General features: G+C 42.0%; 1 protein-coding gene across 5 annotated transcripts in view; it reads right to left on the bottom strand.

The window, feature by feature from the left end:
- Positions 1-2,257: 2,257 nt before the first annotated feature.
- Positions 2,258-15,140, bottom strand: part of cacna1ea (calcium channel, voltage-dependent, R type, alpha 1E subunit a) — a 140,394-nt gene continuing 127,511 nt past the window's right edge. For all 5 annotated transcript variants that reach the window (XM_085151266.1, XM_085151264.1, XM_085151263.1 and 2 more), the window contains 5 exons: positions 14,856-15,037; positions 4,618-14,713; positions 4,318-4,383; positions 4,038-4,247; positions 2,258-3,538 (listed from right to left, as the gene is read on the bottom strand). In XM_085151266.1, coding sequence (XP_085007392.1) covers positions 14,150-14,713; positions 14,856-15,037 — 746 coding nt within the window. In that variant the 3' untranslated portion in view covers positions 2,258-3,538; positions 4,038-4,247; positions 4,318-4,383; positions 4,618-14,149. The remainder of the gene's footprint in view (positions 3,539-4,037; positions 4,248-4,317; positions 4,384-4,617; positions 14,714-14,855; positions 15,038-15,140) is intronic.

Raw genomic sequence — 15,140 nt, 5'->3', positions numbered from 1 at the left:
TAGCAGCTACTTTTAGTGCAGTGACATTCCCGGGGTCACTGGGGTGTGCTGTCAATCATAGCTGTAAATAAGTGTTCATCAAACAGTGACGATAATTGTAGGTCTAACTGATTGTATTGTCTTAAACAACGAATATGTAGCTTGCAAAGAAGAAGAAGAAGAAGAAATCTATGTATTTGTTATTTATTTCTTTGGTGTTTCTGAACAGCTGTTCTTGCTGCCTGCTGTATAGATCTGCGGTGGTTTAATGAACATGAAAATAACTTAACTTAATAGACATGTTATTGTTTTTGTTTTTTACATTTTAAAGTCAGCAAGTACAACAAGCCTTCAATGATGCCATCCATAAAATGACTTAAAAAATATACTTCAGCCTTTGAAGGTGACCATATCCTTACACACTAGAGGTGTGGCAGTCTTTGTGTGGGACAATGCAGGTTAAAGCTCTGGCATTGATCATTTGAAAGTCAAATATACTGTATTGTATTTCAGTGCAGTTTTCCTAACTTATAAATACACTAACAAATGAAGAGAAATTGTAAGCTAAAGTTTGTTTTTATTGTAATCTGTACACTAATCTGTTCCCTTTGTCCTTCCCTTTGCCAACAAGCCAAACCTGTAGCTGTCTGGTAATCACCAGGTTTCAATAGCGAAAAAACAATTCTGTGAACTAAAATAAAATATGAATACAGAGGAAACAACTCTAGTTTTAGTATTTATCAATTTGGTAAGTATTGCCTGATGAGGTTTTTGATGGATGTGTTAATTGAGACTTTGGATGTCTACAGGACTGTGAATCACCTGCTTTCAAAAAGTTCTGTTTTTATTTTAATAGCAACTGATTTTCCTAAATCTGGCCTCTAATATTTGCTCTAAATACCGTAATACAAAAAACCATTATTAGTAATTCTAAAAGTCTTAAAACGTAAACGTAAACTAAACATTTTCAAACAATAAACAATACAATGAAACAAGAAAACCTATGTTTGTTGAATTAAAAAGAAATTGTCAAAACAAAATAAAAATAAAAACTAATCAAAAAACAAAAACTATACAAATTCAGTGGATAAGGATGCTGAGCACTCTAACATAAAGTGGGACATCTGGTCACTCATCCACCTTTTCAAGTCATGTTTGTTGGTATTTTTGCTTTAATGGTTCTTACTTCTCTCCAGAAATACATTACAAAATATCCACACAGTAAATCCACCACACCTTTCGTTATGTACCATGAATCAAAACATATTTCTAGGAAGAATATGTTTCCAATCAGACAGAAGCATGGTTTATCAGTATGTTATTTTTTACTATTTTTATGTCATATGTTTTTCTTTTTATCTCACTCCGCATCTTTACACTAAGTTCACAAGCCTAAACAAGCAAAGATATGCTAAGTTAAAACGACATTTCATGGGAAATATTCACAAGATTTTGTTTTGTAAATTACTGCCCCATTCATTTAAAAGACCGTTTTGGAGCCTGTGTGCAAGTTAAACGCGTTTTTGATGGAGCGCCTCTAAGTAGAGCGTGACATGCTGTCAAACCTTCATGGTCTCATGAGCCTACTGTGGCAAAACGGTTCATTTCAAAGAGACAAGACATTCACTGTATCAGACATCATACGGATGGTGCATATAACCATGGATCTTCCTGTGGTCTGTGATTAAGTCAGTCCAAAGGCTCAAGAGTGAATTAGGACACTGAGAACGGAAGAATTTCCCAACAGGCTTATTATAAAAGAGATGTTGTGTCTCTCTATGGTGAACCCAGCCAGAGTCAGCTGCCATACTCCAGCCACTCTTTCTTCTCCCAAGAATATTAAAGTTTGTTGACATCACTGCACTCGGATGGTTGAGAAGATGCAAACCTGTTCACAAACCAGTGCTTCCACAATACTGGGAACGTAGGAATGTGGCACTAGGCCTAGCAAACATCAACACAATTACTTAGTTTTTACTTTGTAACTATTTGAAGATTACCCCGTACTGTGTGATGTGCGCAGGCTCAGTACAAACAAAACACAGGGCTCTGTTTCATTCAGAGCCATCGTTTTATTTTGATAGTGCGGGACGACATCCTGAGTTGAGGACAAAGTAAAAAACGAAGACTTTTAGTGTAAATACAAAGTTATAAGTCAAACTGAACTGAACATTTGATGCTACTGTCATGAAATCAATATCCTTAGTATCCTTATTTTCCTATTATATTGTTTTATGTACTTTAATAAAGGCTTGTAGAGCAAGGCCACTTTTAACTCACAAACTAAGTGCTCAGCCAGACTGAAAAACAGGAAGTTTTAGTGCACAGCCATATTAATAGATAAGACACTGAAATGAGGAACTTGCCATATAAGCAATGTTTGAGAATGTGTGACGTGTAAAGTACCAAAATAAAACCTATATGAGGCACAGTTTATGATTCTAATGTTAGAGAGCTCTTGCAACTGGCGTTTGAGCTGTGCAGAGGTCTCTCTCTTCCGGAAGATGAATGAATAAAAGAAATATCAATATTTTAACACACTATGAGTTGGTTTTCTCTGTTCTGTCATGGGGACAAAAGAATCGGGGTTTAATATTTGGTGTTTCCGCCCGGTTCGTCATGCAACAGAGAGAACAAATGTGGCCGAAGGTTGGATCTGATATGAGGCGAACAGACCGGTCTAAAAAGATTTAAAGGTAGGCACAAACCTGTTCAAAAAGCAAATTTGTGCAAATTGGCTGAATTCTAAATTATCTGTTCGCTGAGTAGATGATCTTAACTATTAAATTGGCTCAGTAGTGGTAAAACTGAATTGTTGAGAATAAAGTAAAACTTTGAAGTAATGAGAAGCTTTGAAGTAAGGATAATGAAACTGTGAGAAAAGACAGTACTGAGATAAAAGTAACATGAGATGTTATGATAAAAGAGAAAAGAGACCAATGTGTGTTTAGGAAAACACAGGATCATAGTTTATGAGTCAGTTTATGGTTTAATAAGTGTCAAGTTCAGAAGTGCAGAATCGGGGTTTAATACTACATTTTCATAACAAAAATGTTTCATATGTCAAAAATCTAACAATTTTACAACTGAATAAATATACAGCAAAATACAAACTGAGCAGTATTATTTTATTATTCATTTAAAATATACATATTTTATATTATTCCAGCTTTCTGGATGATAGGAAGCTGGAATAATAGCCTTTTTTTTACACCTTGGCTCATGTGGTGACTCATATGATCAGCATTGGACTTACTCCACACAGGACACCCACCACTGGGGTTTATTTCCTGGGAGTCTCCACCAGTTGCTTTAAAAACCGAAGAAGCGTATTGGATGTGATGTGAAACGTCTTCACAATCCTAAAGACGTCCAGCTGCCTTCTTTCTTGAGCTCTTGAGACTTTCATCGCACGCAGACACACCGGTCACAAGAAGCAGACGGGTCCCAATGCCACAGAGATCTCGGAGACAAGCTTGGAGACACTGCTCGTCTCTACACCCAGATGTCTGACAGGAAGTAATTCCGTATCTCCTTGAACCTTGACAAACAGCTCCAGCTGGAGAAGCAGCAGACAAAAAGCAAACACAAGGAGATGTGTTCAGTTTGTTCTTCCTGGATTCATACCTAATTCCAGAGACTAGACCCTTGTGCATGCATGTGCATGTGCTGTATGGTATCTCTGAGCAATCTCAAGTCTAATATTGTTTTATTAAATCTCCTTTATTCACATAACTATAAAACATGTGCAATTTAGCTTGTAAGGCTATCGTACAAAAGCTGAAATTAAAAAGTTCAGACAGTGTTTGATTTATTTGTACCGACACATGACTCATTTATCTTTTGGAGACTCGTGTTTTCTTTCATAACTTTCCATCACAATAAAAGGACTCTGATCTGACACAAATGTGATGCATGGTTCCTGAAAATAATCGATTCCACTTCTTTTTCTCTTATGTACAACAATGTAAAACGAATGTGTTGTTTGTATTACAGTCACAGTTATAGAAAGCTGCTGGCAACGCCCCCAAAAACTGTCACAAATCTTTTAGTCTTACCTCAGAGTGTTTCCTGGACACTGTGACAAAGTGTGAATCGATTTCTTTGCCAGAGTCTCCCAGTAAGTGGATAATCTGACTGTCTGAATCATCTGTGGCAGCAGCACTCGTCTGGTTTTCTGTACAGCTGAGAGTGATGTGCTGGAAAGATGAGTGGCTGTGTAACCGCAGAAACTTCAGCTGGACAGCATCCACACCAGGGTAATCAAACTATCAGAAAGAGCATTAATGTTAGAAATAATAGTTTCCTTAATCCAGCCACATATTATTTAATACTTACTTTTTGGTGGTGAGTAAACCTCTCCACATATGTCCTCATCATTTCTGGGTCCCTCCATATTTTAATCTAAACATATTTTTGAAGCCATTCATAAAAACACAAGATTTTTGTAGTAGCATTAATCAGAGAAGTAAAAGAAACACACACAGGTTACTTTTTCCTTCAATAATCTGACATAAACGCAGCACAAACTATCTACAAACATTCTCAAGTTCCATGTTTTGTAGCTGATATTGTGTGATAAAGACGACAAGTTAGTTCTTCGATGACGTTAAGCTTCACAGGTGAAAATGACTGAACCTGTGAGTAAAGAGGTTCTATGCAGGTTGCTCCACCTCCTGTGAAGTTACAGAAGACCTTCAAGGCATCACAGGGGCAGCCTTGGTTCGGGTCCATGTAAAAGTAACCTGAAAAAAAGTTGAATGGAACAAACTGAAGTATATAAGGGAAAACGTAATAAAACATCAGATACTCACCATCAGAGATTACTTTTTTAAAGTAACGAGTAAAGTAAGGGATTACTATTGCAAAAACGGTAATTAGATTACCGTTACTTTCCCGTAGGAACGCTGCGTTACTGCGTTACCAAAACCGTGATTTTTTTGCGAGAATGTCTCATGACAGTGACGTAAGCGCGTGCGACGTTCGTGACAACAGCTGTGTGCAGATCAACAATGGATCATATATCGAGTGCAGAGAGAGTATGAGCGTGCAGCGTTTAAAGCGTGGAAGTACTGACCTTACTTTGAGTTTGATTCCATAAAAAGTGACAAAAACATTAGTGTCCGTTGTGCGTGGGAAGAAAACTTCTTTTTACAGCAAAAAAACCCCTAAACTTCCAAACAAGCACCGAGTAGCTACGACGTAATGGGAAACTCACAGAGAAACTCGCGGATTCTTCCACTGACCGCTGCACACCTGCACCAGGGTAACCCTCCGCCTACCCCACTCCTGCTTTACAGGTGAAAATAGAGCAACAGGACCGCTAGTCTTTGACTTTATTTATTTTCTGCTGTGTTTTACTTGCATCTATTTGAAAGACTGAGTGTAAACACACAAAAAAAATTTATTTTATGTGCTGGAATGTGCAGAAAATAGGTTTAAATGTTAAACTAATTTCTTCCAGTCAGAGAATGTTGCATATAATTTAATTTTTACTTGATGCATAAAGTTAAAAGATTAAAACTAATAAAACAAGTTTTAAAAAGAGACTTTTCCATTTGATTACATTTTGTATGATGATTATGCAGAAAAAGTAGAATTGGGCTGAAAGATCTATCACTTTATCACCTATTCAGGTTGTAAATCATGTTTTTAAAAAGTAACTAAGTAACTAAGTAATTAATTACTTTTGAAAATAAGTAATCAGTAAAGTAACGGGATTACTTTTGAGGGGAAGTAATCAGTAATTAGTTACTGATTACTTTTTTCAAGTAACTTGACCAACACTGGTCACAGCGTTGTGTGTCTGTTAGACACGAGCACATGATGCTCTCATCTCCACGGCGATGCTCAGCTGCTGAAGGCCGAGGTTTGCCCAACTATAACTACTACTCGCTTAATCCTGACCCCAGATTCAACCTTAAAACAAGACTTTGCCATAAAATGTTATGATTCACACCCGGTGACTTGTTTTGCTTCCCAGAAGTCGATGCATGTTCAACACATATAAATACCAGAGGAAAAACCTCACTTATACTTTAAAAAGGGGAATTCTGTTTTTATTATGGTGGACATCGACATCTGCATACCTCACTTGTCTTCACTTATTTATCTTCCATTATTTTTTATCCTTATTTATCTTTATTTATCTTGTTCTTTTAGACTAACTTAGTATTTGTGTACGGACAGCAAAGGAAGAATTTCATTGCACAGAGAAATGTTATTTCTTCTGTACATATGACAATAAACGCTGCTCATCATGCTACCTGGTCTCAGCTGTGGCCACACGGGGATGCCAGAATCAGCAACATTAATATCTCACACAAACAGACTTCATTTATATACATTACCATTCAGTGGTGCCTTAGTTTTTACTGTATTTAGCATGTTATGACATAATAATATATTATTATTATGTCATCTGACTGTCCTGCAGATGACATAATGCTTTTATTTTGTTGTTGCTCTTAATGTATAGAAAAAGCAGACAAAGTTTAAATCTCTCATAACCAAAGAAAAACTAGACAAAACCAAAAAATGATCTACGTGAACAATAAATATGTCAGGTAAAAATGACCAATAATTTATTCCTTTGTGAAAACATGCATCTGTGCTTCAGGCAGGTTTAGTACACAGACCTCCGGCTCTTCTGTCTGTGACTAATATGAAGGTCAAAACATTTTAAGGGGTGAAATTATTCTTTTGCAGAGAGAATATTTTATTTGCTATGTTGCTACAGCTGAAGTAAAAGTCCTCCACCATGGATGATTGTTTCATTTGCACATATAACAAGAGCCAATTACTTGAAACGTGTAAATAAAACAAAATGATTTAATTGCTACAGTTACTGAGAGAAACAGAAAAGGAGCAAAGACAGTTGAAAACAGTATAATGTTCTTAGTGTAGATCAATGACTATAAAAATCTACAGTGATCTGCTTTTTCCTTTAAATCTCAGAGCTTTGTACCTTTACTCTTAACCTAAAGAGAAATAATTACACTGTCTGCTTCTACTACTAGTTTACAGTCCAGTGGAAAAATTAAACAGAAGTATATCAGCAGTATTTTCAGAGATAAAAGTACTTCAGTGCAGTCAGACTTACGTAGCTCAGCAGCAGCAGCAGCACAGAAGAGCCCTGCATGGCTTCTGGTAACATCCGGACTCCTCAGCCTGAACTGTGAGCAAGCGCTCCGGTCTGCCTGATAAACACCAGAGGATGCACTTGAACCCCCCCCCCTCCTGGAGGCCCGAGCCAAGCACTGGCCCGGCTGTCCGTTTGTTTGAGGCTGTGTTCATTTGTTTGATAAAATCGAGGAACCGAACGAGACAGCTGAAGGCTCAGCATGAGAGAGATGTCTCATTTAAACATTGTGGCAGCACAAAATCACATGAACACATCCATCTGCTGGTGGACGCCAGTGTCTTTGATCTTCAGCAGGCTAGCAAGTGCCTCAGATCTCACAGCGTGAACAGTGACAGACACTCGGGGGTGTTTTCGTCTAAGCTTGCTGCTGCACAGAAGGTGTAAGTCCTTTGTTTCTCATGTGGCAGAGACTGTCTGAGGTGAGACAGACAACACCACTGCACTGAGTTGGGCTTGGGATGAAGAATAAGATTCACAAGCATAAGTGAGACCAGTGTTAAAGATTTACATTTTCTCTGCCATAAAGTTTATTTTTGGACACAAAAAGTAACAAAGACGACTTTTCTGTCATGCAATCGACCTATATGACCCCAGTCTGCCTAATTCACCATTGAACTTCACACTGATCCAACACCCCCATTCCCCCCACCTCAGTCTTCTTTGTCCAGGGTCAGAGGGGGAGGGCTGTGGCCCAGGTGAGGAATGTGACATAAGGATAAAAAAGTGAGGGGCTGCTGCCTCAGAAGGGGATTTGTGACCACGGTTTGGGATTACAGTAAAGAGTATGTGGTGACGGAAAGCTCCTCCCAGCAGGATCAAGTTCAATGTTGATCTGAGGTAACAGTCCAAGTACAGGATGAATTTGGGGAGGGACTGGAGCCTATCCAAGCTACCATAGGACGAGAGGTGGGGTAGATCACCAATCTGAGGGCCAGCACAGACAGAAAGACGTCCCTCACACTTGCATTCACGCCTACAGCAATTTATAATCACCAGTCATCGAACCCGTCTAACGTCTGTGGGAGAAAGCTGGAGCGCCCGGAGAGAACGAGTGTGAAACGTGACGTGCTGCATGCACGCAGTCAATGCACACGCACAGTTTCCATGGTTGTGACATCATAGTTAAACTAAACAGTGTCCTCACAGAGAGCTGCTTCACGTGTTGATGTCAAGTATATCACAAAGCTGTCAGATTCACAGGGCATTAGTACTCTGGACACATTCAAGGTCAAGTTAAAGACCTTTGAGCTAAATCCTTTCAAGCTGCACATCATGGAAAATGAATCCATCCTAGATAAACAAGCCCACTGCAGTCAGGTATGACCTTGCGAAGTCTCTTCCGAGAACATGCATAATCTGTTTATCTGCTGAAGACGACAGTCTCTGCTTAGTTTGCATGTTAATTTGTGAGCAGTTTTGTTCCATTAATGGGTTTCTGCCTCAGAGAAAACAAACAGTAGCTTATTGCAGCTAAGCCAATTACTTTTCAGACTGACTGATGCAGTGATGCAAACAAAGATTTTGCAAAGGTAGTCCCAGTTAGATGTCTGGTTTATTTTTTAAAAACACCACAAAACTTTGAAAAAGAAAATGTGTTTAACAAGTGTCTGTGTTGCATTTCACTGGTGATATTTACAGAAGGCTGAATGCAGCATCTAATATCCTGTAATAAGAGCTGACTGCTGGTCCAGGAGCAGCAGCATGTTCACCTTGGCAGACGAACGATGGATTATTGATAAGGTGTCTGAATATCCAGCTCCCAGAAATGTGATATTATAGCAGCAAATATGTTTGATACAACTAATAAACAGCGAATGACTCACAAACCCACTGTGAACATAAACATCAACCTTGATGAGGCTATAAAGGCTGATTTTAGTGAAACTTTTTTTTTTTTTGCTTCCTGTTGGTAATTGCGACGATGCGACGATCAGTTGACCAAGCTGGCATCGGTGTGCCCTGGCACAAAGCGCGTAATCTCACTGACTTGGACTTCGCAGATGACATCGATGCTGGGCTCGACTCTGGAAGACCTCCAAAAGTTGACCGCGGCCCTGCAGAGGGAGGCGACGAAAGTTGGTTTAAGAATCAGCGCCAAAAAAACTAAGGTACTCCGAGTTGGCTACGCACGTGCCCGCACTCCTGTCATGATCAACCAACAACGTGCTGAAGAGGTGGAGAATTTTACATATCTCGGCAGCATCATCTCGAATGACGGGGTCTCTGATCGGGATGTCGACGCCAGAGTAGGGAAAGCGGTTGGCATAGCTGGACTGGCCATCGGGCATACCGAGCATTTGCCCAGTGGGCCGCTGGCGATTTTTTATTTTTTTTGGAAGGGTATAAATAATGAAAGGTGTTGGATTGGCCAATTGGTCATGATCGACTCTGGGCTGGACCAATTACAGCCGAGGAGGTCGGATGCACCCGCCCCCTTGTTTAGCAATCTTATAGACGAACTAAAGAAAATGGAGAACAAAAAAAAGGAAAGGAGGTGCAGAAAAAATTAGGGCCAAAAAGAAACAAGTCCTTCAGGCAGACGCTGCCAAATGTGTAAAAATAACTGAATTGTTTGGTGGTAGCTATGGCATAGCTTCCACAGATTTAGCAACATCAGCAAGTGGTGGAGGCCAGCAGGTGGATACGGGAAAGGGGAGGCAAGAGGAGGAGAGACCCGAGGCGGCCGCCGGCTATTGCAGTTAATAATACAACAGCTTCTTGCCATTTTTTGTGTTTCTTTTTATCGCTGTGTAACTGAGTTCAATTGAAAGCCTGCGTGCGCTAGTACCTCTTGCCACAAGTTCCCAGAATTCTTTGCGGTTTTACCCCTGAATGACGTCACATTTTTGGTGGGCCGGTCTCTAGTCAAAATGCCCGGGCCGATTTTTTGTCCCAGTCCGGCCCTGGCGGTTGGTGTCCTGCGACGTCTCCAACCTATTTGGAACTCGACCTCCCTGAATGTTAGGGTCAAGATCAGACTATTGAACTATCTTCCCTACTGCGCTTTATGCTAGTGAAACCTGGCGCTCAACAAGTGCAATTATTCAACACCTGAACGTGCTTCAACAACGCGGCGAATCCTGAGAATTTCCTACCGGACCGAATAACAAATGAGGAGGTCCTATGAAGAGCAGGCACCCGCCCGTTAGCCGATGTTGTTGCAGAAAGGCGCTTCCGCTTTGCGGGCCATATTTTACACCTACCCCCTCATCGCCCAGCTAAGATTGCCATGACATGGCGTCCACGCACTGGCAAGCGAAAGCAAGGCCAACCAAAGACCACATGGCGTCGAACATTCATGGACGACATTGCCTGGGACGAAGCTGAAGCAGTCGCTGCTGACCGACATCGATGGAGATCACTAGCTGCCCGATGCGCCGCCCGGCGTCGGAGGAACTAAGTCTAAGTTTACCCGTTAAAACTGGATGTGATGACTGTGTGAGGAGACGGACTGATGGCTGCTGAGTTGTGGGTCCGAGTCCGCTCACAAAACAAACTCGACCTCTCACCTACGTCACTTAAAAGCCCCAGCCTGCTTAATCCTTCACACGTATTTATTTTGGGAATATATGTGAACAACAAAATAGAAACACAAAAAACACGTTTCTCTGGAATTTGAGTAAAAACTAAAAATAGTTAAATGCTTTGCAAATGAAGCACTGACTTGTTCTGGTTTCCTGTTTTATCGACTTCAGGCCAAATCTGGACTTTATGTGTTACTTGTGTAGATGATTCCCAACAAGACGGCTCAGTCGAGCTTCCAACTCGTGTATTTTCTTCATTGCACTTTCATGCTCTCTTGCAAGAATTGCAGGTATTTCACCTCCGTTTAATAACAGTGATGGAAAAAAGGCATAACGAGAAAGTCGTGCAACAAAGGGTCGTACATCCAAACTAGGGATGGGTACCGGTATCCGGTGCCATGATGGCACCGGTTCTGACATAAACGGTAGTAACCAGACCGAAAAGCAGCGCACATTTCGGTGCTTTATTTCCTGAGCTGTGATACACTTTAGATTCTAGCCAATCATTTTACGTTTCCGAGGATAGTAGGCGGGTCCAGGTACGTACGTTCTTTTAGAGCAGAGCTACAGATTAAAAATGCCCAAGGCGAAGCGGTCAAAGTCTGGCTGTACTTCACAGCAAAAGATGCAAACTCAGCAGCTGCAACAAGTGCTTTAAGCTGATACTGTGATACTGTCAAAGGAGGTAACACCTCAAATCTGATGAAACACCTGGCGACGCATAGCGTTTTTTTAAAAGACGAGAAATGCGCCGTATTTGATAACTTGCTGCGAGACCTCACACCGAGCACATCTACTGCGGGTGTGGTGCCTGTTATCGACCCGGAGTTAGCAACATCCCCCAAAAACCCGAAGAGGAGAGTCCTGGCCCCTAGCCCTGCCAGTGTAGCAGAAATGATGAGGATGATGATGCAGCAGCAGCCGTTCTTCTCTGCGTGAGTAGCTTAATGTTGTTCGTGTGTAATTTACGTTGAGTAGGCTAACCACGTTATTACATTAATGCATGTAAGGTGAACTAGCAAACACCATCATAGCTACATGCGGCTGTCTTCTTGTTTGATGGCAGATACTCCCTTCACCCTGGCCAAAAAGGCTAAAATGACCAAAGAAAAAGTGGGAAACAGTTAAACATGAGAGGTTTTTGGACAAAGTTTGTGTTTTTTCCATTGTTTAAGCTGCTTCCAGCCAAGAGTGATACCATATATGCCCCATAGCTGCAGAAAAGGCTAACATTGTTATCTTTTTACAAAAAAACAGCTGAACATGAGAGGTTTTTGGACAAAGTTTGTGTTCTCCATTCTTTAAGCACCAGTTTAAGTACCGGCACCGTTTCAAAAGTACCGGTTTGGTACCGGTATCGGATAAAACCTAAACGATACCCATCCCTAATCCAAACCCAGTGGCCCCAGCTGTCTACTGGATTTAAACCAGCACCTTCTTGCTGCTCGATTTGGTTGCATGCAGCCAAATTCTCGGAAGTGACGTCACTCAGTGCAGAAAAGTCAGGTGATCTCTTTTTAATTGTCCTTTGTGAAGCTTGTAGACAGGCATCATGAATAAAATAAAAATGTAAAGATTGCAATAAATTAAACATGGATTTATTTTGTACAGTTTATACTACATATTTACCAGAAAGCTTCTCTAAGAAATCCAGGCTTGACAGGGAACTCTTCGGCTGAGTTTTCCCCAGGCACAGATTAGGCTCTTCTGTACAGACAGTAAGGTGAAAGCTGCACTGTACATGCTAAGCATGGCCCTATATACTGCAGGTAATCTAACTGCTACACTGTATAACTCAAGTCTTGCAGTCAGCACACGTCAAAGGTGGAATTGTTGCTAAATGACGCCGTCTCTTCATCGCGGGACTTGACGTTGAGGTCGTGAGCAGGTGACTTTGACCCCTCAGATATACCCCGTTTTCACATTTCAAACTCAACATATTATAACAACACAACAACACGTGATATAAATATACATCTCATTTAGAGGGAATGACAAATCATCTATAATTTTGGGATGTTGCAGAGGGAATGCCGGGAATAAACATTTCTCTGCTTTGCTCTGTTTCATGATCACATTGTTGGCAAAATGAATCTCAGTTAACATCGTGGGCACGCTAAAACAAAAAATAATCAGGCGTCTTTAAGACACGGCTCTCTCACCCATCTCTCGCTGTCGCCGTGATCATGCATGTGTAAATTACTAGAACTCTGAAGCCTGGAAAATGCTCGGAAAATACTGAAATGCCTGCTTTTTGTTTGTTTTTGTGATGCGGTGGGAGCGATGTGGCAGTTAACACAGAGACTAACCAAACAGTAGCTTCAATTGCTCTTTTGTTGAAGCATCCATGTTGCATCACATGTATGAAAGACATCAAATTCCCATCACGCCCCGAAGAGGACACATCCCCGGCTCTATGTACAGGAGGAACATGGCTTTTGTCACATCTCTAACACATCATGTGGAAACTGAACATCCATTTGGCTTCGTGTAGTAACAACACCCAGGCTGTCTGTCCTACGGATGGCTGTCCTCATGCCGAGGATTTTGTGGTCCACAAACGGAGCAGATGGACACGATAGGATCTGTTCAGTTCTTCTGTTAGTCATGATCGTACTATGTTGACTGACCCGTAGGGTAAAGAGTCACTTAAGGTCCTTATGAGTGTTTTTCTGCGGAGGATTTCAGAATTCAATGGTCTGGTATCCTGAGACAAAACCTCTCTTACTGTGTGATCTGCTCATCTTTGCACACACACAGCCCTGGACTTTACTCCACCTTCATATACTGTTGCTTTGACATTGTGGCAAAAAAATAGTTCAGTTCACTAAACATCTGGTGCTTGATTTTCTGTATTGATGGATTAATGCCCATGAATCTTGTGGATAATCTGCTGTAAACAGGAAGTGTTGGGAACGGCCGGCTGCCCGTTATAAACTTAAAACATCTTTATGTTTCAATGCACAAAATGCACAGACTAACAGCAACCTCCCCGAATGACCTGAACATGAAACTAAAATACATTCATCTGTTTACATGTTTACATGCTACCTCAAGCTTCACTTACAGAAAATGCACTGAAATCAGTGTCTTGGATTCAGCTAGAAGATTTCCACATCTCACCATATTTTGTTCAAATAACACTCAAAACACAAAGTTGCGTGGGAAGGCTTGGCAACATGTGGGTTTGCCCACAGTGAGCTACTAATGGTATTTTCAGTCTCTGCTGTTTTTGTGATTTGGCGAAAAAATCTCTATTAAGAGCGCAAACGCAGAAATTCACATCCGTGTCCACAGGTGTAGTCTCCTCCAGCTACAACAAACGGACACGAGGACACATACAGACAGACACCAGCATCCAGATAAACAGCAGTGGGACTGAGTCCTGCTCGTAATGCTACTGGCGCTGAGAACATCGGGTTCTCGGGGCCACTGTGGAGCTAAAGCGTTGTGGTGCCCCGTGCATCCTCTTCATCGTTCTCTCTGTTTTTCTTTGTTGTTTTTAGCAGCGATCGTCCTCGTCTGTGTCACTTAAAAGCTCGCTGGCGCCAGCTGGACTCGTTTGGCCCAAGTGCTTTCGGAAATGCCCATTAGGGACCTGCCAGGAGTGTCTGAGCTGAGGAGCCGAGCTTATGGCATTGGCCCGACCCAGGCTGGTGGCCACGGCGGTCTCAAAGGTAAGCGTCTCCTGCTTCTCACTCGCTTCGCCACTGCTTAGGTCCTCGTGGAATGGGAGGTAGGGCTCCGATATGTAACGATGAGGAGAGGGGTGGCTCGGTCCTGAAACGTGAACTCCGGATGACCCCTGGACTGCAGATAAAGGCCTGCTCTCCTTGTCAACCCTCAGTGAGGCCTCTGTGGGGCCAGCGGGAGTGTCCTGAGGCTGGCTCTGTCCCTCATTTGAGGCTGCGGCTGCTGCTGTTGAGGAAGAGGTTTGGGTTCGGCAGACGAGAGGAGAGTAGGAGATGTAAGGCCGTGGGCGAGAGGGAGTCTGGGGCAACTGGCGGCGATTACGAGGAGTACCAGACTCTGAGGCTGAGTGGGCAGGGCTGTCTGATGTGTTCACCTGCAGATAAATCAAACACAATATTGAGTAAAAGACTTTGCCAGAGAAGGACTGTTGCTTCTCATCCAGCAGTAGAAAACAGATCCTGATCCTATTATATGACAGATCTGCACAGTGGCCGGGTCAGGAAAGACTGAAGCACCTGTTTCTGTAAGGTCTGTGTGCGTGCTTCGCTAGGTGAGCGGGACCTTCTCCTTTCGCACGAAGGGTCTCGACTCCGCTCCTCAGAGTTGCAGCGCGACACATCAGGGGACAGCAGGTGGCGGCGCTCCTTGGATCGCCCTCTCTCGTGACTAATCGTTTCTTTGTGGTTGATTCTAGGACCTGAGAGCACAAGATCAAAGTGCCTTTGAGTCTGTGGCACCAAGACTTTGCAACAGTCTCCCCCTGCATTCAGCCTACGTACATCTATCATGCATGCCCCCTC

The sequence above is a fragment of the Neolamprologus multifasciatus genome, chromosome 23, assembly GCF_963576455.1.
Source record: "Neolamprologus multifasciatus chromosome 23, fNeoMul1.2, whole genome shotgun sequence".
NCBI classification, from domain to species: domain Eukaryota; kingdom Metazoa; phylum Chordata; class Actinopteri; order Cichliformes; family Cichlidae; genus Neolamprologus; species Neolamprologus multifasciatus.
The sequence above is the reverse complement of the archived record's forward strand: the minus strand, read 5'-3'. Positions and strand labels throughout refer to the sequence as shown.